Here is a 25,219-nt window from a genome sequence, read left to right as displayed (position 1 = left end):
ACATACATTATTGCTATATATGTATCCAATATAATAAATATTCATTCTATCTCACTTTGTTTTAGTTTAGTGGCATAGCTCCATTTCAGATTATAGTTGACGGACACTTTTGTTTGTTGCAGACTACCCATCTTCGGGCTAAGTATCCACAACTATCATTGAAGTTCTAATTGATCCTATTTTTATTTTTCAATCATACGTCCCCTCTCGTGTATTTTTAAAACCAACGATCATTCAGAACTTCTTTAATTTCAACTCTCTTGGTCCAACGGAACCTTAAATATCGTGGTCATTTAATGTAAATATACATTAAATACCATGGTCAAAATTTCCACAAAATACCGGCAACTACTAGTCTCCTCTCTAAGTTCCTCCAGTTTCTATTGTAAGTATCTGTGTGGGTTTATGTTGGCCAATCTGGGACTCTCGAGGGCAAACTAAGCGTTCGATGAACTGTTTTCTATGTTTGATCTTCGAGATCTCCAGAGATGCTCACATCACCCAGTGTAGCGTATTGTTAAACTGGTATGTTGCTGCATTCCACCGTCACTATTTTTTTTAATTATGATTAGGCCTCCCTATTTCTCGCATTTAAATCCCAAAGTACTTCCTATATCGTTCAATTTCACCATTTTATCCTCTGTGTATTCCCGACATACCGGTCTCATCCTTCTAATATCTATATTTCTTCCTGTAAAATGCTTTTGATAAATCCTTCCTCACCAGTGGCACTTCACTTTAGAACTCCTTACTAGTTTGTATTTGACACTCCTCTTCACTGTCAGTTTTCAAAACTCGCCTCTTCCAACTACAGCTTGCCATTTCTGCATCATCTTAAACTTTCTTTAATGTCATATTTGTTTGTTTAATTTATGAATCGTGTGTTATTTTACGATGATTTACCTTTACTTAATTTTGTTTGCATTTTTTTTGGTTAAAATAAGTTTTAATTATCATAATATATGATGGAAGGAATTAGTGATACTGGATCCAATCACGGAGATCACGAGTTCGAATCTAGTTGCTAGCGCTTCGATTTTCTCTTGCTTAAAACTTATGTTTTATCAGGTAAGTCATCATGTTTGCAGCCCTTGTAGTTGTTGAGTGCTTGTACTTTGGTATACATATTGGTAAATTTTCTTAGTTTTTGTACAGTGCATCAGGATTTTAGAATGTGATTCGTCTGAAAGACGAAATTTATCCGTTTCTGCTTAAAATCTTATCAGGAAGTTGTTTTAAGCGGTTGTTTTAATTACTGATTAAGAAGCGATAAAATAAATAAGTTTCTACCTGTTGTTTCAAGAATATTTTATAAAAAAAGAAAGAATTAAGATAATAAGGTTAGCCAAGTTTTAGTAAATAACCAGAGGTCAACAGAAATTGAAAAACTCAACAGAAAAAACAAAATTGAAAAACAATTATCACCCCATTAAAGAGGTATACTCGTATGTGGACATAACAGGTATGTGCATCGGATTTGACTGCAGTAAGAGAAAGTTATGGTGAGTGTGATGTGCACTGAGTTATTCCACTGCCTACCTAGAGAAGAGTACTAAGTGTGTTTGTGTGACCTCGGCCTGAACTCCTGCGAGTGAAAGTAAACTCCCAAACCAGAAATAAACTCACAAACTCATCATCTCTGGCCTCAAATCACACTTCCCGAATAATAAAGTAAAGTTTGACTTTCTCCTACTCCTAGAAAAAAGAAAAAGTATTGCGTCATTTTTTCTAAGAATCACGTGAGTTTGGAGATTAATGTTTTGGCGACCTCTTGAGATCCTTAAAAAAAAACCTAGTGTTGTAACACTCACAACTATCTTTTGCTAAATATAATTCTAAGGGTTTTCTTCTAACTTAAAACTTTATTTAATAAGAATAAGAGAGTGACATGACGTCCCAGACCACCTCCCTAAAATAATATTTTATGAAAAGAGTTTCAAACAAAGGATAGGTTTATATTTCTGAGTATTCGGATCACGAATGCTAAAAAGAAGTTGTCTAAGAGAATCACACTTCCAGTCAAGCCCCAGAATATCTCGTGAATAACTTTCCTTGATAAAACATTTTAAACAGAAATGAATTTTTTTTTAAATTGAAATAAAGGTATTTAGTGTGTAATCGAACTTAAAAGAACATTGTTGTAGCTATTTCTCGTGAAAAATGCCGAAAATTATGGTTAAAAATGTTCCAGCAAAGTTGCCTCGTCTGTCAACTGAGTTTGTTAAAATTTGAGCATTCAATATGATTCTTATTAATACTATACTCGCCTTAGAACCCTACGGTACACTAAAATAGAAGCCAAAACCGTATCCATTTTTCTCCCTTCGATTTTGTGATCCTAAGGCTACCTAACTAGATATGAAAACAGTTTCTATCTTACAACTTTTTTCATTTATTAATAAAACGCACTAAAGGGTAATATGTAAACTCACACTCATGTCTACTTATTGCCATGTCACGAATATGTTTATAGATCATAAAAGTTTCTAGTAAATACCACCTCACCTCTTTCCAAATTTCTTACCAAACCCTTCCCATACCATCTAGCTACGGTATACCTTGTTTTCTAGCTCGCCGCTCTTACTAGAAGCCTGGAAATTTAACAGATGTTAGAGAAACTGCTTGTCCTCTCTGTGATGCGCGGGAAAATAATTTTTTATCAAGCACCTCCTTCATTAATCTGAAATATCGTTTGACAGTGATCTAACTTTTTTACCATCTGTCATTAAAGCAGTTAGATTAGCGCCACTTTACTGCATCTCCTTTCACCGTATCCATTTTTCTTTCTTGGAGACTTTTACTTTTTAACAATGGTTGAGGAGGGCCGCCAATTTGGAATAACCACTCGCTGGAATTTGAGATCTCTATCTCCAATTCTCCTAGAAACTGCATATATATCGCTTCGACATTCAATGACTACCGGCTCCTGGACTTCTCTGAAATTGATGGGAGCCCATAATTTAAGATAACCACTGCCTGGTGCTTAAACACCCCTACTTTCTCTAGAGAGGATGTATCCTCCCCAACACCTGGCAACAACGCTGGTTTTGTTGGTAAAGTTCAGATCCTATTAAGCCTGCGTAGACAGAACTTGAGCTGTCTGCTTAATGGAGGCATTGCATTGTGCCCCGGGGCTCCGTTTTCAACACAGACACCCCTGTGTCATCCATCCTTTAACACGGGTTGTATAACGCTGGAATTGGGCTGCCATATGGTTGTTGTTTTCGTTTTTAAGCTAAGATGCCCACAGGGTCGCCCATAACCCCGAATCCACTTTCTCTACAGTTTATATTTCCCATAGTCTGGAAACTGTTAACTTTGTTTTTACAAACTTCCAATTCTGCATCTGTATTAAAATTTAAATCTAACGCTGGGCATTACGCTTATTGAAGGTTCATCTTGCTATAAAATTTAAGGTAAGTAGATCTCAGTGTAGCTTTACCATCTCTACACTGTTCACTATTTGAAGTTGGACGTAAGATGTTAAAAAATTAGAATCTATGGTGAGGGCCCCCAAAATTTACTTCAATGCAAACACTCCAAGATTGTTGACTCTATTAACTATTAATTTACAATAATTTTAACTTTTTCTGTAACTAATTTTATTATACAAAATATTTAAAATCTATTATAAAGTTAAAGATATTTTGCAAATAAATCTTTTAAAAAATCCTCCATATGCTTATGTGCATGCATATAATCATTCAAGGTTATAACTTGCAGGATTTTCATATTTTGGCTCAACCAGCTATCATTCGCACATGCCAGCAATTGACTTAAGTTATTATTTTAATATTATTATTATTTAAAAGTTGTTTTTTTTAAATGCTTTAAATAAATGGTTAATTAACTAGATTAAATGACAACAAAGTGAGAAAAATGTCTTATAGTAAGTTTGATGTGTTGTTTAGAAGAATTTTGCTCAGTAAATATTTCGTGAAAGGATGGGGATCTCCAGAACACTTGATTAGGTATGTATTTCTTGAAATTGTTTACTAGATTGTAAGACAGACTTAGCGTTGTTCATATTTATAAAAGCCAGAAGTAGTTCGTTTACTCATCTGTTAAGCTTACTGGTGGAAGGAAATAATTTCTAAAATTGGAAACTTTCTGGGAGCCATCTTCGATGAATGAGCAAGTTGGTAGTCGGTCGTTTGTTCGGATTGACTTAAACAATATTTTTGTTAACAATAAAGCCCTTGAAGCAATCAACCAGTATGCTTGTGGTCTGGGAGCGATTCTAATGTTTTACCGACGTTTCATTCATACGTTGAAATTAAAGTGGTTGACCCTCCTGCTCCAATCTGAAATGCTTCTTAATCGTTACACAACACTTCAGGCCTCAAAATTAATTTATCTAATTCCACTATTTTGTAGTAGCGGATATCAGGTAGAAACTTTTAGAGAGGCGAGGACCGCAAAGCTTAGATGATTTTTGTACTGGGTACGATTTCTGATCTTGTTCATTGAGTTCATTTAGGGTGTTAAAAGAAGTCAAATGAAGAAGAAGAAGAAATAAGTAACAAAAAAGTATGTTTATTATCCGCCTCCAACCACGTCACATGATCGCTAGTTGGATGTAAAACTCGCCTGAAAAATAGGCAATAAAATTTACTTTTTACTATTTACATTTTGAAATTAATATATTATTATAATATTTATATTCTATCTTTAATTTTTTTCAATTACAGGTTAATTAAGTTTAGAAAAGTTGTAGCGGCGAATCCAGGTGATTGTTATAAATTGATACCAGATATCTATCCTATAACTATAACCAAAGAAACCACTAGTGAAAACATTAGAATCCTAAATGGCCATTTCTTATCACCATTTGAACTATATCAACCAGATTTGTTACCCGAAGAGTCCAGAAATGCACACTTCCAGATGATCTTGCCTAAGAAATGGCATTCCGATAAATTCAAGCCAGTGTGCTTACACATGGCTGGCACTGGTGACCATGTGAGTAGAATTTAAATTCCAACCTTAAAATTTCGGACAATGTGGCAAGCGTACAAGATCACTTTTTAATGTTGTTGCATGTAAATATAACAATTAGTCGTAGGATGTGTAGTTTTTATAGAACTATGCCTGTTGCCGAAAGGTCAATAATATTTCGTGTACAATATCTCCTTTCCACATTTTTTTTTTGTAACTCTGTTTTTGCTACTTTTTTTTTATCTCCTCAATAAAGGTTAGTGCTGGGAACAGAAATTTTCACCATCTAACTATCTTCTGGTACTTTTTATGCAGCAGTACGGCTGGTCACTTTTGCGGATTGTTTAGCGACACTAAGGTCTGGTGGCTTCTCAAAGTTCGGCGTTCTTAAACATCCCTTCCTTTCAGTGAAAAAGACTCTTGTTAGATAGTAAATTTTCTAATTGATATACACTTATAATTGCATTATTTCTATTATTAATGAAAAACGTATACGGCATATAAAAGGAAAGTTGTCAAATTACTGATTCGCAAAAACAATGTGAAGGAGTGGGAAATTTGATAAAGCCGAAACGCTGTTGTTTTGAATAGTGGCAGAAGAACCTGTGGATTTATTTACTTGACGAGGTAGCAAGAGATCAGTTTCTCGAATAATTTAATAGTTCCACATAATATCCTTTATTTATGAATTCTGACGACCACAAAAGGCAATTCTTGTTCGCTAAATAGCAAATGACTTCGAGTAATCTTTTCTTAATTTCGCCGTTCCCCTCAACTTGCTTCTTTTTAATTCAAAGTCTTGCAAAATATCGTCCCTTTCAGACTGCGTTTGTTAAATTTTTGATTTAACTAGACTACGAACAGGGATTTGAAAATTTTCATGGCCTTCAACAGCACTAGTATATATATGTTTGTGTGTGTGTAAAATATACAAATGCAGAATCATCTTGTGTGCAAGTGGAATCAGTCCTGATTACCGTGGAACCGGAGTTGATAGTGTGCATTTCTATTGGCTAGAGTCGGTGAACGGAAAAAGGACCGAATCCGAACAAAAAGAATTTAAATCGTTCCGGATTCAACTCCACTGATTCCAGGAGATTTTTCCGGAGTTGTTTAATTGTTCCAACCCTCCGCTAAGTGTATTGAATCAGCTAGTTCGTATCTAATAAATATTCTTCATTATGTTATATTATTACTCCTTAACAAAAACTTACAGTTTAAAATGTTAGCAAGCACCCAACATTTCATCAATTCTTCATTAATATTTAAGTAATTTTACTGCATTAATATTCATTAATATTTTTTAGAATTTATTAGATGTCACAGACCCTTATGCTGGCCATTTTCGTCTACAAAATATATTTTCAAGTAGCACTGTAGATTGACTGTCATATCTAGTTATTTATAATAATCAAACTATTAATTACAGGTTAAAAAGAAAAACGTTATAAAAAATATAAAAAAATTATGAGGCTAAAAAATTCAAAACCTTTTTTAAAAAATGCTTACACCAACATACATCAATGACTTTGTTTATTTTATTTATTTATTTTTATTTTTAAATAAAAATCGTCGGTTTAAGTTCATTCTTCGATTAAAGTAATTGCTATTTTATGTAGTAGTCAAACGTTTATAATAATAGGTAATAATTATCTGGCATTATCGCAAATAATATAGTTTTCTTCAATTACATTCTCAATCTAGGTATTCATCCCACAATGTTGTATATACGTAATATAAAGTTAATAAGATGCATATTTTTAGGACAGCTAATTATTCCACTATTTTACTATAAGTAAAATTAGGGGGACTAAATTAAATTACAATTGAGAAATCAGTAATTGTTGAATAATCTACTTGTTATAACTATGTTATTTGTGCTCACGAATATTTCGGTAAGACGAATTCAAGACAGTAGCCGACTCTAACTTTGTCAATACATAACTTTGTACAAAAAAATACAAAAATAATACAAATAATTACAATTGTATTGTAAAAAATAATACAAATGAAGTGGCCAGCATAAGGGTCTGTGACATCTAATAAATTCTAAAAAATATTAATGAATATTAATGCAGTAAAATTACTTAAATATTAATGAAGAATTAATGAAATGTTGGGTGCTTGCTGATTTGTGTACCTTTTGGCGTTTAATCAACCCTTATACTTAACATTTTAAACTGTAAGTTTTTGTTAAGGAGATTTTTGACCTTTTGGATAGATTTTTTCTTTTTGTCTATTTTGCAAAGTTACATATCTACTGTACAGATTTTTTTAAAATTTGGAATAAGCAATTCTATTATTATAACCTGATAAGGTGTTAAGTCGGAACCGTAACTACCACTGGAGAGATCTTTTTAAAGAATGATTATAGTTGCGGTCCCCCAAACCATCCTCAATAACATTTTTTTTTAAAAAAAGCGTTTTGAATAACATAGGAAGGTATTTGTACGTAAACAGCAAAATTAAACTGCGATTTCAGTACTTACTTTTAAGAGGAGTAAGAAAAATAAACTACGATTGCAGTACTTCTCCCTAAAAGGCAAAGAGACAAAGATTTTGAATCGAACGACAATTCATTGATGTAAATCGGTTCACTCATTGATAATTTTAACGATTGCAGTACTTCCTCTTAGTAGGAGTATGAGCATGATGGCACTTCACAGCCACGTAGAGGAGCTTTAACCGCTTCTTCGTGCTAAATTTTATCAAAATCGGACAAAGGGTTATAGAAATATTGGTAATAATAGTTTAAGAAAGGGCCTTATTTGGGTGGGGCGAACTCCCCTCCTTATGAGGCACAGCGTCAAGACTTTTAAAGTGCAAATCTGTACAAAATTTCGATTCGAATGACACTTCATTCATAAAAATCGGTTCACGTGTCGATAATTTGAAACGATTGTTATACTTCCCCTTAATAAGTGTAAGAGCAGATCACCGCTTTAATGTTACGTAGGGGAGCCCTAACCCTATCAACCTACAAAATTTTATCAAAATCGGGCCAAGATTTACAGAGTAATTAGTAATAATAATTTTGGAGGGGGCTTTACATAAAGGGGGCTAACTCCTCCCCCATTCGATGTACAGGGTCGAGACCTCCAAAAGGCACATCTACATAAAATTCCGAATCGAATGACACCTCATTCATGAAAATCGGTTCACGCGTTTAGGCGCTACGTTGTTTACAAAAAAGGTAACAAGAAGAAGAAGAAGAAGAACAACAAGAACAAGAACATTTTTTGAAAAAGCGGTTTTTGCTCATTTTCGGCAACTTTTTTCTCAAAATCTATTATATCTGTGTTGTTGCAAAAAAATTACAGTCATAAAGGAGGGTTTGCCCTTTATTTTAAAGAAAATTTGGGAATTTTATCTTTTACAGAAAAAGAGAAAAAAATTGTCAAAGTTTGGTGTTTTTCAACGTTACGCTTTTTCGTGCAGTTTTGACGATCAACCCTTATACAACTGTCCTACCGGACAGTTTTAATAGTGTTAAATTTAAATAATTTTTGCTTTGATTCTTTAGAAATAATTTTTTAATATTCTTTACTTTATTAAAACTGTCAGATATAACAGTTGTATGAAGGTTGATTTTATGTACAAATCAAAGTATAGTGCAGCTAACATAGCTTTGCTCATAGCGTTAAGAAATTAAAGGAATACATGAATAAATAAATTAACAATATTGTATATTTTAATTTTAGAATTATTGACATTCTAAAAAATTTGATGAATAAATTTTGCCACCTGGTTATGTCAATAAAGGTAATTTTTTTATTGTCCTCACTCTGCGCACAAATGTGCTATATAGTCTGTTTTGATGGCATAGTCTACATTTAGCATCCTGTATACCAGGTTCTTTAATTAAGTACCTTTCATCGTAATTCTTGGTGCGTTTAATTTGATTAAAACTGTCCGGTAGGACAGTTGTATAAGGGTTGACCATCAAAAACTGCACGAAAAAGCGTAACGTTGAAAAACACCCAACTTTGACAATTTTTTTCTATTTTTCTATAAAAGATAAAATTCCCAAATTTTCTTTATAATATAGGGCAAATCCTCCTTTATAACTGTAATTTTTTTGCAACCACCTAGATCTAATAGGTTTCGAGAAAAAAGTTGCCGAAAATGAGCAAAAACGGCTTTTTCAAAAAATGTTCTTGTTCTTGTTCTTCTTCTTCTTCTTCTTCTTGTTGTTACCTTTTTTGTAAACAACGTAGCGCCTAAACGCGTGAACCGATTTTCATGTATGAGGTGTCATTCGATTCGGAATTTTATGTAGATGTGCCTTTTGGGGGTCTCGGCCCTGTACATTGAATGGGAGAGGAGTTAGCCCCCTTTATGTAAGGCCCCCTCCAAAATTATTATTACTAATTACTCTGTAAATCTTGGCCCGATTTTGATAAAATTTGGTAGGATGATAGGGTTAGGGCTCCCCTACCTAACAATAAAGCGACGATCTGCTCTTACACTTGTTAAGGGGAAGTATAGCAATCGTTTCAAATTATCGACACGTGAACCGATTTTCATGAATGAAGTGTCATTCGAATCGAAATTTTGTACAGATTTGTACTTTAAAAGTCTCGACGCTATGCCTCATAAGGAGGGGAGTTCGCCCCACCCAAATAAGGCCCTTTCTAAAACTATTATTACCAATATTTCTACAAAGCTTAGTCCGATTTTGATAAAATTTAGCACGAAGAAGTGATTAAAGCTCCTCTATGTGGCTGTGAAGTGCCATCATGCTCTTACACCTACTAAGAGGAAGTACTGCAATCGTTAAAATTATCAATGAGTGAACCGATTTACATCAATGAATTGTCGTTCGATTCAAAATCTTTGCCTTTTAGGGAAAAGTACTGTAATCGCAGTTTATTTTTCTTGCTCCTCTTAAAAGGAAGTACTAAAATCGCAGTTTAATTTTGCTATTTACGTACAAATACCTTCCTATTTTATTCAAAACGCTTTCTCAAAAAAATGGTTATTGAGGATGGTTTGGGGACCGTAACTATAATCATTCTTTAAAAAGATCTCTCCAGTGGTAGTTACGGTTCCGATTTAACACCTTATCAGGTTATAATGATAGAATAGCTTATTCCAAATTTTAAAAAATCTGTAAAGCAGACGTAACTTTGCAAATAGACAAAAATGAAAATCTATCCAAAAGGTACAAAAATCTCCTTAACAAAAACTTACAGTTTAAAAAGTTAAGTATAAGGGTTGATTAAACGCCAAAAGGTACACAAATCAGCAGTTCCCAACATTTCATTAATACTTCATTGATATAATTTAAGTAATTTTACTGCATTAACTTTTCCTTCACATTTTTTAGAATTTATTAGATGTCACAGACCCTTATGCTGGCCAGTTCATTCATAATATTTTTTTATTATAATTATGATAAAATGAGTGATGAATTATTCTGAGTAGTCACATATACATGCATGTTAAAGTAGAAAAAAACAAAGTTAGAGTCGGCCACTTTTTAAATTTCAATCACGGAGGATTCAAAACAATATTTCAGTCTTAAATTCGTCTTACCGAAATATTCGTGAGCACAAATAACATACATTTAATAACAAGTAGATTATTCAACAATATTTACTCATTTCTCAATTGTAATTTAATTTAGTCCCCCTAATTTTACTTATGGTAAAATACTGGAATAATTAGCTGTCCTAAAAATATGCATATCTTTATTTTCTTTATTTTATATTACATATATATAACATTGTGGGAAGAACACCTAGATTGAGAATGTAATTGAAGAAAACTATATTATTTGCGATAAAGCCAGATTATTTATTACTTATTATTACAAACGTTTGACTACAACATAAAATAACAATTACTTTAATCGAAGAATGAACTTAAACCAATGATTTTTATTTAAAAATAAAAATAAATGCATAAAATCATTGATGTAAAAAAAGTTTATGATTTTTTAGCCTCTTATTTTTTTAATATTTTTTATAACGTTTTCTTTTTCACCTGTGATTAATAGTTTGATTATTATAGATAAATAGATATTACAGTCAATCTAAGTTAAATGGTGTGCTACTTGAGTAAATATTTTGTAGACGAAAATGGCCAGCATAAGGGTCTGTGACATCTAATAAATTCTAAAAAATGTGAAGGAAAAGTTAATGCAGTAAAATTACTTAAATTATATCAATGAAGTATTAATGAAATGTTGGGAACTGCTGATTTGTGTACCTTTTGGCGTTTAATCAACCCTTATACTTAACTTTTAAAACTGTAAGTTTTTGTTAAGTTCTGGATAGTTGACTTGAAACCATCCGTCTCTACAAACAAGTAACCGCGCGTGAGCCCAAGTTCCACGCGCTTCTTTCGTCGACATTCTTATAGTAGAATATAAGCCTAATCAGTAGGCACTTAGAACTTCTATTAGTTACATTTGAGTTTCATTTCAGTATTTGGTATATTTACAGTATTTCTGGAGGAGAAGACAACTAGTGGCGAAACCGTTGCTGCAAGAAGGAGGCGTTGCATCCATCATATTAGAAAACCCTTTTTATGGATATCGTAAACCCAAGAATCAGGTGTAAGTATATTTCGAATTGTACTATGAGATAATTATTCTAACTTTCTCATTCTGCAGTCAGGTTCTAGATTTGATCCCAAATGAGTAACACACTGGAGCTTACACATAGATAATTGTAGTGCGACTACTTTGGATTCAAGCTGTAATCCACACATTGTAAGAACAAGAGCAAAGACGCAATTATATTAATTCTTACTAACTTACACTCTTTTTGCAACCGTACGTTACACTCATTGCTTCTTTAGAATGAAGCCTGCCCCTCAACCTCACTCAGAATTGCCCTAAAAATCTAGTTTTCTTAAAAAAATATTCAAATAAAATTTATAAAGAATGTACTTAAGTCAAACAAACTATTATCTATCTTTTCTTTGCATGTAATGTATATGAAAGAAAAATCATAGGAATCATTTTCAGCAAATTTCAAAAATGTGAACAAGTCCATACAGGGTAGAGTTATTTCCAATGGAGGAACTTTATTTAAACATGGGATTTTTGTAATAAATATCACCTTTATATATGAGTAGTGGAACCGTAAATAACTCCAAAAGGGCATTTAGAGCAATTATACCCAACCCTCCTCCTAGAATCCAATTTTCTTGGAAAAATGTTTAAAATAAATGCAGATATCCATTGTGTTCACGTTTTTTTTTTTTTTTTTTTTTTTTTTTTTTTGAAAGTAGGAGTTATTTTTAAAAAATTAAATAAAAAACGCTCTGTAAATCTTAAGATTGACTCAAGTTCGGGACCCATACTTATCTAACTTTTGCTCCTTTTTAAACAGTGTTGGATGCTGCCTGATAAAGTGTAGAAACGAAGGATTTTTTTTAAAAATTATTATTATGTGGCCAGCCCGCAAGCCGTGAAACGTGAGAGTATAAAATTTCTCGGACTCCTTGACCTAAACTGTGGCATTTACAACACACTGCAGTCCTGCTGTAATCCTCTCACACAGCCCTAGAATCATCATCAGTTGGATTTGCGAATTTTAACTGTAGTAAGAGAAAGTCTTGCGAGTTTTTTCACACAGATTTCTATGTACATCAAAATGCACAATTGTCATTTCTTAGTTTATTGGATTTGAACGTTTGTAATTTTCAAGCTGCTTCAAGGAGGATATCGCTAAGTAAATGTTGCCATAACAGGTGCGTATTACTTTAATTTTCTTCCCTTACTAGCGTAATTTCAGAGCTTAGACCTTATATTGTGAACCAAGAGCAGTGTGATGTCGTTAACTATTTAACCAACTATTCTAGTAAGTTCAAAAAATTTGAGAAACATTTGCTCTAGCCGGACTCTACTCTTTTTCATGTGTGTCATACACTGAGAATGCAGTCTATATTCTCTCGTAAAAACATTTGATTATATTTGTAGGCCGGAGCTCCCAAAATAAATCTCTATTATAAACTCATCCAGTTTGAGGAGCATAGCTGGAGCTGGATTAAACACTGTTTAGGAATGCCTCGGTTGTAAATGTGATCTTGTTTCCTTCGCAAAACGTGGCCCATGTGGTGTAAAGTAGAGCAGTGTAAGTTCACTAAGTCATAACTCTTGTCTTGCAGGAGGTCAATATTACACCACGTCTCAGACATATTTGTCATGGGTGGTTGCCTCATGATGGAGGCCATTGTGCTATTCCATTGGTGCCGACGTCACGGCTTAGGACCCCTTGGCGTCACAGGTATCTCTATGGGCGGGCATGTAAGTATAACTGAACTTGTCTTATTTTGCGGGTAGATAGTTTGCCTCACACTCTCTTGTGACATCCTGTGTGATTTGTTTTTACCAGATGGCGTCACTGGCTGCTGCCAGTTGGCCGTATCCAATTGTCTTGGTGCCTTGTCTGTCCTGGTCCACCGCTTCCGGAGTCTTTACAAAGGTGAGCTTATCTAACCTCTAATGCATGCCTCTAAATGCCAGATTTCAGTAGGACAGATCTACTACCTAAATAATATTTTGAGAAACTAAAACATTGCCTTTAACTTGCAATGGTACAACGAATAGTTTTATCAGCTTTTTATTTCTCTAACGTGCTGTAAGTCTATTGTTGTACTGATCTACCTCCTTTATTAATAGGAAGTAAATTCCCTGTCAGTAAAATTTAGAGATTTCCTGTATTAAGGAAACTGAAGAATGCTTCTAGAGGGCCTCAAGTTAGTACAAGTCTTAAGTTCTGTTTTTCTTTCATTAGGGCGTAATGAGCAGAGCGATTGAGTGGAAGCTGCTTAGACACCAGTATCAAACCGTCGATGCCTATCGCTGCCAGGTAGCGCCTTTGTTGCAACGACCGGTTCAGGTGCGTTTTTTCATTGTATTGTCATAGCAAGTATGGCAGCCATATTTTTTTTTCAATTTTCATTGGTTTGTGTTGTTACAGGAAAGGGTAGGGAATGTTAATCAATCGGAGCAAGTAGGGCAGCAGTCCTCACCGCAGTCAGAGAAGCCACTCGACCTGAGCGTAGTGATGAGCGCTAAGAGGCTGAAACTAGAGGAAGTGTTTCACCGGCGCGTGCTGGACTCTCAGTTGCTGCCAAGCTATGTTAATAGCATCTTAGGGCTCACACCTAACTTAGGTTGAGTGAGATTCCATTATGCCATATATTTGAAGACAGACACCCGCAAACAATATAGAGAGTGTGTTATGAGAGAGTATCGGAAAACCACAGACAAAAGAGAGACATAAGAGGAGTATAAAGAGAGAGACAGAAAGATCTCTTTCTTTCTCTCTGGATGTGAGTGGCTTTCTCTAATTCTGCGTGGGTGAGAGTTTGTGGGAGTCTGACTCCATTTATTTCTCCCTATGGGTGTGTCTCTCTTATTGAATTAGAGCGTTTCTTAGTGAGAGCGTTTGGCTCTTTTATTGTTGGACAGATTGAATCATCGCTTAATACAAATAGTGCTTTGGAATAAAAAAATTAGATTTATAGAGGGTGATACAAACATTGAGATGTAGTGTGAAAAGAAATTTGGAAATACATTTATATAAAATTAACAAAGTGAGGATCCGAATTGACCACATTGTTTGCCAGTAAAAAGCTTAGAGCATATTTTTATGGTTATCCCAAGATATGCAGCAAAGAGAAGAGTGATGCTTAATAAGTTATGTGTGCAGGTAACTAATCCTTTTAACTATAAAACTATTTAGACGGATCTTAAAGAAAGTTCAATCGAAATCATTCTTCAATTCATTGAACAGTGCCGAATAAAATATAAAAGGTAGAACTGGCGAAAGCCAGTGTCAAGTAGAAAGTAGAAACCACTTTGGTTTATATGGCTATGGCCTGGCGTGTGGGGAAAAAAATACCTGCGATGGCTTTGTTTACCATTTTTCCTACTAAGTACGTTTAGGCACATTAGAGAAATAATATATAAAAGTATGTTTGCAAGGACTTTTTCTCGGCGTTAAATAATATTACAAACAATAAAAGAAACAGACTGACAGGATGAATTTAGTAACATTTGCTTGGCTTTAAGTACAAGAAATACCAACTTTCAATTGAAGTTTTAACAAATGCTCTTCAGTAAAAAAAAAAATTGTAAATATTTTTTTGCCTTTTTTAATTAGTAAAAATAGTGTGTTAAAAAAAAACTTTTATTTATAGAATTAAAAATGTATTTTAAAAAAATTGGTATTACTAGACTGATATGGACAGATCAAGTTAGATTTTTCTGAAATTTGACACACTGAGCACAAGAGATAAGGCCATCACAGCCCAAACAAATTTAAATTTAACGTAATTGAATATAACCAAGGTTAAAACTACAAAAAATCTTAAAACAGTCCTAGAAATTGAAATTAAATTCTTCACAGTTGGTAAATCAATACTTTTTATTACAAAAAATTTCAAATGTTTAAAAAAATGTTTTTACACCAACAAACTGGAATCATTTACTGGCCATGAAACGTCAAGAACACATTAGGTGTATTAAGCGTTAAAAAGACGGCAGTAATTGATGATATGGCGTCAAATTTAAGGGGAATGACGGCTGCTGAAAATGAAAAGTGGGTGTTAGGGACGTTTGTCTTCATTTATCTTTCTTTGTACGGGTGTATTGCCATTTATCTCTCCGTGTGTGGGTGTCCACTCCATTTATCTCTCTCTTTGTGTGTCCACGTCACTATTCTGTGGGAGTGCAGATGTTTGCTTTCCATTTAGCGGGTGCTTGTGTTTTCACTCACTTTTCCTTTTTCCTGTGGCTGTCTATATTCATATGCTCTAAATCTTTGAAATTAATTTTTGCTAACACTATAATACTTTTATCTCTGTGCAGTCAGTCAAAAACATGCGTCCAAAATAATGCCAGACGAGGAGGTAATTCAGTTCATGAAACAGTTAATGGACGAATTCACTCATCTCAGTAACTATCCTCGCCCTGCCGACCCATCATTAGTGGTGAACGTATGTGCACTCTGTGACGCATATGTTCCACGTTGTGACGTCACAGACCTTACTCACATCTGGCAGGGAATGAACATTAGATACCTGAACGGCGGACACATATCTGCTTTTGTCTTACATCAGAGAGCATTCAGGTAAAGTGTGATCCTTTCTAAAGTGCTACAGTTAGTACAATGTTCTGTTCTCCTACATAATACGCGGGCACGCCTCTATGTACCTGTCAGTACTGTGTCAGATCTACCAAAACAAAATATTAAACCTTGCCTTTAAACTACCCAGGGCAGTAAAACATTAAAAATTCCGAATAAACGCTTTGAGAGATGGCCGAATCGTCTGTCAGTGGTATCACCTCTCCTCTCCAATTCCCTCCCTAGATATTCTGAAAAAAAATAAACCAAATTAAAAAAATCTAGTATGTTTTAGTACTGTATATTTCCTCCCAACCCAGTAAGTACCCAGGGCTCTCCCGAGTATCTCAGTCAGAGGGAAGACGGCAGTTGAGATCACCACTTCCTGGTGCCTTATTCAACCTCCACCCCAACGCTGAAAGCGGTTAGCCATCAATGAGGATTATTATGAATGATTATTATTATTATTACATTATGGATCGCTTGATACCTTGGATTGGCTGAGCTAGAGTTTGCCGTGGATTCACAGAATACAAATAATTGCTCTCAACTATCTTGGAAGGTCCAAGTTGTGTGGGTGTTGTTCTTGCCAGAACTGAGTTTAGTTTCTGTTGTTGGGCTGGGGTAAGATCTCACAAGAATATGCAGAATTTAATTTTAAATATCCTCCAATATTCTATCAAATAACGGTTACTACATAATGTTACGGACAGCTTTAACCTTATACTCTAAAGTGATCGCGTCAGTATAATGTACCGGGTGTTCCATTTACATAATTCAAGAGTATTTAAAGCAAGCCTTCGAAGTGCTTTGTAGTTTAGTACAGTCAACGGTTTTGATGCAGCCTGAAATGAACGATCTGCACTCTATAATGCCTTTAATGTATGCCCACCTATATATTAAGGAGAACTTTAAATTTGTTTTTTAAGCGCACCAATCCAAACATCATATTATTATCTATATTAAATGGAATATCTAGCGAGTAATTTAATCTCTATAAAATCATTACAATGTACAACTGTGGCACGTCAAAGTACACAAACACAATAAAAATAAAACACACACACATACATGTATAACAAATATATTGGTTGATTTCTTCTTTATTCACAAATATGTGTATGTATATATAATAGAATCAAATTGAAGAGGCCAAGACCTACAATAATGGGTTTTAAAGCCAGGAAAATAGAAGTAGTAGTAGTATATACTTTGTTTTGATACTTTTTTTCTGTTTAGGGACGCTATCATTGATGGATTTCAGCTTTATCGAAGAAAATATGGTAACTGAGTACTTTTAGAAGAAAGGGTAATTGAATTTAGAAATTCTCAAAAAATTAATAACTTTTTGAGTTCGAAGTTCTTTGTTATTTTAGTCACTATTTTCGTTTATTTAACGATTTTAGCATTTTTATAATAAATAAGATTAATACTTAGGCTCCTATTGAACACGGGCTTCTCAAGAGTATGTGTTGCACTGCCTTCTGGCACTTCTTGAGATTGTTGTTGCTGGAAGAAAATTTGACTTGAAAATGGCAACTGACTACTTTTTATAGGGAAGATGTTGGAGTTTAGAAATTCTCAAAAATTCAAAACTTTTCGAGTTGTAAGCTCAATTTATTATTGTTTCCATAATAATTTTCTTATGTTCAGAGATTTGAGCATTTTTATAATAAACAAGATTTAAAATTTGGTTTTTCTCGAAACGTGAAAGAGTAAGTCTGGAACCGCCTTCTGGCTCTTTTTGAGGTTGTTGTTGCAGTCTTGAGCATCCTTCTGATGAATGGGGTGTATATTGGATAATAATTAATAAAATTAATATTTTATACGAGCAGATGTAGGGAATATAGGAGCAGCGGTTCCCAAACTTTGGTCGCGGCTCAAAAATGGATCACAGATATGTTTTTATTTTGGTTGGATGCGTTGCTATTTTATTAATATTTAAATTTTTAATTAATTCCAATATAAACAAATTTTTTCTTGCTAACAATGGTGAAAATCCTTTTTATTAACGTAATATGTTGTAGATGTCTTTGAACACTTCTATAATGTTGCAAGGAACTGGCGCGTCAATCATTAATATATTTGAAAGAATATAATCCGCCGTCAGTGGAAAGATTAATCCTATGCTATCAGATCGGGTTTGCCTCCCCACTGATGTGTAAAAGTAACTTTTCATAATGAAGGTGAAAAAGTTATAAATAAAGAAATGGGGAGATCGAAGGTGATTTGTTCAAAAATAAAAAATATATAAAAAAATTTTTTTTAAGAAATAAAATAATTTTTTTCCGTAGGAGAAAGGTACTATCAAAAACATTACTTGTGGTGACTAATCTTTTTACGCAGGATGTACCAAAGCTTCTCAAAATATCGAAGAACAATTTAACTAATAAAAAAATCGTGTTGAGGCTAGTTATTAATTTCCTTCACGGCCATTTAACTAATTCTGAATTAATTGCCAAAATTCTTACACTATATAAAATTAGTATTTGAATCTGCTACCTTTTTTAGTAATGCGATTATGTGAATCATCATTATGAATGAATAAATTATGTAAGCTCATACACAGAACTAAGATAACTAGCCAAAAAAGTCTAATCTCATCTATATAACCAAGAATAGGTCTGCTAACTAAAAAATTACAATCTCATACACGTTATTAATGGTGTGTTTATATCAATTACGAGAATATTTATTTTGTAGTGCGTGTCACATTATCTTTAATTTTTAATGAAAAATAATATTAATTCTAAGGAAAATCAGTTCTAGAAAAAACCAGTTTGGGAACCACTAATATTGATCATTGCTTCTTTAAAGACTTACTGAAGTAAGATTAAAAAAAAAAAATATTAAAAAAATATATATATATTTTAAACATTTATATTGTAATCGTTTCGACTATTATGCTGTCTTTTTCAAGGCCTGGAACAGTAAACATGGGTTATCAAAGACCTAAATAATAGGTATGAGATTAGTTTAACAGGGCTAACGTCCCTATTACAAAAAAAGAATCTTGTTATAACTTCCGAGAAGACAAAAATCAGTCGGACTTGAGGTCACGACCAAGGCGGGACAGACGAGGTTTAATATTGGTAGACTGAAGAAGAAATTAAAGCAAGATTTTAGAGAGAGGCGGAAGCAAGATAAGTAGGCTGTATATAGATAAATAGGCCGTTATAAGTAGGGTGTACTCGAAAACAGAACTGTCGGTTGGTAGTAGATATAGAGGCAGAGTTTTTTAGAACATGTTTCATATATTTTTGTTTTTACAATATTCGTATTTTTGTACTCTAAATCGAAAAACGTGCTGTGAAATATTTTTAGTAGTAGAAGTACTTCTGTCGTAGGCAAATGTCTAGTCACTATTGCAATTCACAAACAAGGCTGACGTATTTATGTTCCAATTTTATTTTTTTTATACAAAAAGCCTGTGCCATCTGACTAGTAACGTAGTGCTGGAGCACTAGCATCCGTTATGGGCTGTTACAGAGTGAATGTGCCATCAGTTCTCTCCGACAAAACATGACCACATACCAGTTACAGCAGTGTGAGTTCTTAACAAACTCTGCAAATGAACCTAACCAGTGAAACAATAATTTATATTTACTAGTTAAGTACTATGTCAGGTTTGGTGATCTTTTTTCAGTGTAATTTGTTACATTTAATTGAAGAGAATTTATTAAAGAACATGCCATGTACCTTTGTATGTCAATAATTTATCACTTTTTTAAGATCCTAATTTCAGCATTTCTGTCAGATTTTTTTAATAAAATAAATAAATATAGTTTTTTAACTTTCACTGTACGTATTTATTTTAGTAACCCATAATATGCACCTACATTTACGAAACCCTTTATACCTTTTTTTTTTATTTAATTTAAGGCGTCAACATCTGAGGTTATTTATTGGTGCCCGAGCTTTGTTCAGTGCTCTACGAACCTCTAGATTATGTTCTCTCGATACTAACTCTTTTTATCGCCGGACAGTGTGTTGCAAGAAGCTGTTGGAAAAGAAAAATCTTGAAGCCGGTAGCTGGATTCAAACCTTCGATCCCCCTCTTGGGAAACCGGAACGCTGTGAGCTAATCCTTTCCGTTGTATCCCTCATATTGTGAGTGGTCTCGGATGAGGCCAAGGTTCTACGCTGAACAACTGCCGCTTCTAATAAGAAGCTCAGGGAGTTTGGTCCTTCTGTCACGCTTACAGCTTATTAGGCAGATCATTCCTCACCTAAGACGTTTTATCTGGCGAAGGTTCTAGGTAGGGCATCCAACTAAAGTTTGTGTCTGCCTAGGGCTTCTGAGTATGAATTGACATTCAGAAGTGTAAATAATTAAAACTGTCCGGTAGGACAGTTGTATAAGGGTTGATCGTCAAAAACTGCACGAAAAAGCGTAACGTTGAAAAACACCCAACTTTGACAATTTTTTTCTCTTTTTCTATAAAAGATAAAATTCCCAAATTTTCTTTAAATTATAGGGCAAACCCTCCTTTATCACTGTATTTGTTATAGAAGTACAGGCTGCACCGTTTGCTTCAATGTTAAGGATAGTTGTCAATGGAAAATTACACCGTAATATGAGTTAATGAAATGACTATAATTGTACAGATCTGCTTTCTACACCTATGTAATTTTAGGCAGAAGAAATGCAATTTGAATCATGTAATAAAGGTAACGTAAAGGCGATCTAGTATTCTTATGTAATGTAAACAAACCTAACCTTATTAGAAGTAGGTTATCTTTGCTTGATTAGGTATAACCTATCAGTATTAGTGTGGTAGTTGTGTGGGTAAGTGCTTAGCCGGGTGTAGGTAATGATGCCTGAAGACAGAAGTTTATGTTGAAGTATGTTCACTGTCGTAAGCAAAAAAAACTTATATAAATGCTCTCTGAAAATTTGTTCCCTGAAGTATGTTAACTTTACGATTGTTCGATAAATTTTGAATTAGGCGATTTTCTAAGAACTTGAAAATTAATTTGTGAAACTCACTCGTATTTCTTTCTCTCAGAGTTAGGCTGCATTACTCTTAGAGTAATCTATAAATCGAGATTTATAAAATAATGGATTTAAAGCTCATTTCTGTAGGCTGGCATAGCCTATCAAACGGGCATCTTTTACAAAATTATATGCGAGACAGTGATAATGGGTATATGCAAGGCTATTGAGATTGCATTTCTGAGCATCTCGGTGCTCTTGTATTGAACACCTAGTTCTTACCACTTACATTTAATTCCTGTACTAAAAAATTCCTGCAATAAAAAATAATTCCTGCACTCCAGTTTCTTTCAAAAGTCAGAGGTAATTTATTTATTTTTTTCGCACAAAGATGAAAACAAATGGTGATCCAGTAAAGCAAGTTCTGAACTTAGGGTCGGTAAAACAGTAGTCTTCAAGTTCGTTTTCTTCATTTATCCTCTAGTCTCACAGAAGGATAGTTCAGCTTTATCTTCTGAAACGTTTATTTACGGTTGACAGCAGGGTTACTCTAGATCATTTGGTATTCTATGTAGTTGTTGGCAATAGAAGTCGCAATCCATGGAAATTAATCGTGAACTTAGGTGAATTTTCTTTTATGATTCCAGAAGTCTGTATAAAATAGATCTTTTTTTCTAATAGTTCTCTTGCACCAATCGGAAATGCCATTTAATCATAATTAAACTATTGGGTTTTCCCGATTTCTTCAAGTAATGTTTCTCATCACAAACCACTATTGTTAGGGGATTGTTTAAGAGAAGTAGCAAGTATATACATTGTGGTTACGCCCTGTTGAGATCAAACTTCATACGCCCTATTTTACATCTTTTTTACGCCAGCTGACGGTGAAATAAGACACTGCCAGTTTTGCACTAATACTAGTTCTGGAGAATTCGGCCTGTTGACGTGTAAGCATTCTTGTGCCATATGAGTGAGTCTCTTATTCCCATTATTTTTTTAGGTGTACCTGTTTTGGAAATAGCAGTATTAAAAATTCAGAATAGTTAGGAAAGAAAAAATGGCTTTTAAAAGTGTGTTAATGAATGCAACCAGAAGTCTGCTAAACTCATCTGCATTTCAAGTAAGTATTCTTGTTTTGTACTTATTTGATTGAAGTATTTGAGGCTACAAATACCATCCGAATGTGTAAAAACGAATTTATAAGTGGTCTGAACGCCAAAAAAAAGAACGCGATTCTCCTTTTTACCCATCCTTTAGTCTTTATACCCTTCTGTCTCTTCCTTCGGACGCTATTATTTCCGCATCTAGTTCACCCGTACTTGAGCCTGCATTGTTTAAGAGCAACGGAAGTATGCATTATGGTGGCGGCATGTATACTACTCATACGTCACAACGCTGCCTCTCCTATTTACTTTTTTCATAGCCAGGTGAGAGCGGCTTACCATGGACTAGACGCTGCCTAGAGTACTCACAATGATCAATCCTGTCGCAAGAGCACTTCTACTTGTTTGTTTGAATTTTTGACTCGGAAGCCTGATCAACTACGTATTGGCCGCACTGAACCTGTCTTTATAAAGGTCCATAAACCCAGTTTTAAGATTTCATTTTTTCTAGAAAACGAGCTCCAGATTTATGTGTGCAACAACTGTGATAAAAGTACCTATCACCAAACATCTAGATTTGTTCAGAGTTGCATCTGTGGGTAATCCGACCTCGTTGCGAGATGATTCCAATGCACCACTAGTTGTGATCTTAGGCTGGCTTCTGGCTAAACCTCAGCATCTTAAGAAGTATTCGGATATCTACACGTCCAAAGGATTCAATGTACTTACAGTATCCATGAGTCCGTGGCAGTTTATCTGGCCAACTTCTGGTGCTCAGGTAAGAGTCCTGTCATTGCAAAATTAACCTGTAGAAGCTGGATTGTACGATGTGTATCCTGGTCCTAATTTGGCCGCTCTTGTTCTATTTTGCAGTTAGTTGCCGAGGAACTAGTAAGTTATTTGAAGAGTGGGGCTCCAACTCAGCCACTGATTGTGCATGGACTTTCCATAGGCGCCTATCTCTGGGGCGAATGTCTAGTCAAGTTAAACTCTGATCTTGTAAGCTATTCTAGTGTCATAAACAGGGTGAAAGGCCAAATATGGGATTCAGCACCAGACATCAGTGAACTGCATAAAGGATTTCCAAAGGCTATAGCGCCCAATAATGCCCTATTAAGACATGCAGCTGAGAAATATTTTGCGTAAGTATAATTTATTAGGATGCCAAAATATACCTATTTCACAGAGACATAAGGATCACATCATAGCTTCTTTAACGTGATATGGTAGCACAATATAGCACCTGGTTCTGACAGTAGAACTATGACATACCTCCTAGCGTCAAGGGACCATTAAAACAAGCAAATTACCTGAAACATTGTGGGGAACCATGATATAGCACTATAACTGGCTTACTCGTACAAAGACAAGGGAACTACAGTGCACCTACTTTCCAAGAACCTGTTTCCAGAATATACTTAACTGCAATATACCTAACCACGCTGTATCACGCTCACGACAAAACTATGATATTCTCTTACTGGAGCTTCATTGCCTAAAGAAATCGTAACAGATCATACCAAGCTACACTACTAAGAAAATACATTATACGAAACTAGTAGTTAAGGGAGCTGCAAGATGCTTACGAGACCTATAACAGTTCTAATTTATACTTTTTTTTCAGATATCATCTTAAGACGTTTCATGAAACTGCGACTCAGCATTACATCCGGTCGAGCCAACTATTTCACACGACGCCTATCAAAGCGCCTTCTTTGATTTTCGTTTGTAAAAATGATCCCATTGCTTCTTATGTGTCCAACAAGAAAGTACAGCAGTATTGGGATTCTGTAGGGATTAAGGTAAATAGAATCAAATGCGCTTTAAAATGAATTTGCGGCAAATGAAAGACAAGCATATTTCGCAGTATAGCTGTTGGGCAAGCTGACTTAAAATTTTTGTTTGCTGCAGCCTTGAACTGTTCAGTCTGTTGCGACATCTAATGACAGCTTTTTTACAAGCTGTTAGAACATCTCTTTCTTCAATCGGTTCGGCACGTTTCATTTGATAATTGTTCTGTTTTTTCAGACCTACTTGAAATGTTGGGACAAATCCAAACATGTATCACACTTGATTTTATATCGGGACGAGTACATTGCAACTTTAGATGATTTCCTGTCATCACTTGCTGTGAATCAAGATGAGAATCAGTTTACTGCAAAACTTGCTGCTAAATTGTAAGAAGAAAATGATTGATAAATCACGGAAAAGTCAACTGGATCACGAATCTCAAAAACAATTTTACCAAAATTTAAATCGAACAAAATTTTATGTTCTTCAGCAATGCAGTATTATGTTTTTAAAAATTCAGTTCATAAAGACTGAGGACTGATAACTGATAAGTAATTTTTCACTTTGCTCTCTCTGAGCTTCTAGACCTGTTGTGTACACTGTAGCCAGTCTGGGCCTCAGTTTCTTAAGCTGTTCCCTACCTGAGTCTACTACGTTCTGTTGTGTGGAATATCCTAAGAAGCGACCAAACTTCTGGGCGGGATAACTTACTGCTGTAGAAAGTAATCCTAATGTACTGCAGCCTGCTCCATCTGCTCACACAACAGCCAATCTAGGCCCTCAACTTTTTAGACAGTCCCAACCTGAGTCCATAATGCTCAGGTGAAGGCCAAACTTGTAGGCAAGATATTTTAAAGCCCAAGAAAATTGATATGCTCGACTACTGATGATTTGCTCCATCTGCAGGTATTGCCGCCATCCTAGGCCCACAGTTTCTTCAGCTGAGAATTTGCCTAAGGTTTGTGAAGTTGTAAGAGAAAGTAAAAATAATCTTGTGCCAGGTCCAAACTTCTCATATATTGTATGTATATATATTTTTATGTAAATGAACTATCACTTTAACTTACGGGTTATAAAACTTGTCTAGTCAAAAGATGCTGTGTTAAATCCTAGTAGAAGTTTTTAGAATCTCTAGTTCTGCCAACAATTTGGAGAACTGTTTAAGTATCGCACTATTTTTATCAATTATTTGTCGCACTATAAAAATTGTGTTGAAAGCAAAATATAATAAAGGCGTAGTTATTAAAGTCTTCTGCTTATTTTTTAATCCAATAAAAAAAAAATTTAGTTTAGTGTAGATCTTGATAATTTAGAATCTCTCTTACTCACTTATTTATGAATAGATAAACACAAAATTTGCCGTG

The 25,219-nt window shown here is 34.4% G+C and overlaps 2 protein-coding genes across 4 annotated transcripts; both read left to right on the top strand.

Moving 5' to 3' along the window:
* Positions 1-1,970: 1,970 nt before the first annotated feature.
* Positions 1,971-19,824, top strand: LOC141461673 (protein ABHD18). 2 transcript variants are annotated; one of them, XM_074142898.1, is made up of 10 exons: positions 1,971-3,971; positions 4,692-4,962; positions 11,388-11,500; positions 13,060-13,198; positions 13,287-13,376; positions 13,689-13,793; positions 13,875-14,070; positions 15,770-16,031; positions 17,265-17,334; positions 19,453-19,824. In XM_074142898.1, the coding sequence occupies exons 1-9, from the start codon at positions 3,880-3,882 to the stop codon at positions 17,314-17,316; spliced, it is 1,320 nt and encodes a 439-aa protein (XP_073998999.1). In that variant the 5' UTR covers positions 1,971-3,879; the 3' UTR covers positions 17,317-17,334; positions 19,453-19,824. The 2 variants fall into 2 exon arrangements, with proteins under 2 accessions (XP_073998999.1, XP_073998998.1); XM_074142897.1 differs by having other exon boundaries at positions 1,977-3,971; positions 17,265-19,824.
* Positions 19,825-20,717: 893 nt separating this feature from the next.
* On the top strand, positions 20,718-25,102 carry LOC141461674 (transmembrane protein 53-A-like). 2 transcript variants are annotated; one of them, XM_074142899.1, is made up of 6 exons: positions 20,718-20,870; positions 21,962-22,081; positions 22,576-22,842; positions 22,938-23,206; positions 23,689-23,866; positions 24,093-25,102. In XM_074142899.1, the coding sequence occupies exons 2-6, from the start codon at positions 22,019-22,021 to the stop codon at positions 24,243-24,245; spliced, it is 930 nt and encodes a 309-aa protein (XP_073999000.1). In that variant the 5' UTR covers positions 20,718-20,870; positions 21,962-22,018; the 3' UTR covers positions 24,246-25,102. The 2 variants fall into 2 exon arrangements, with proteins under 2 accessions (XP_073999000.1, XP_073999001.1); XM_074142900.1 differs by having other exon boundaries at positions 20,770-20,884.
* The last annotated feature ends 117 nt before the right edge of the window (positions 25,103-25,219 follow it).

Source organism: Rhodnius prolixus, unplaced genomic scaffold, assembly GCF_049639745.1.
Source record: "Rhodnius prolixus isolate KJV_2025 unplaced genomic scaffold, Rpr scaffold_12, whole genome shotgun sequence".
Taxonomy (NCBI): domain Eukaryota; kingdom Metazoa; phylum Arthropoda; class Insecta; order Hemiptera; family Reduviidae; genus Rhodnius; species Rhodnius prolixus.
Note: the sequence above shows the minus strand (reverse complement) of the source record. Positions and strands in the feature narration are given on the sequence as shown.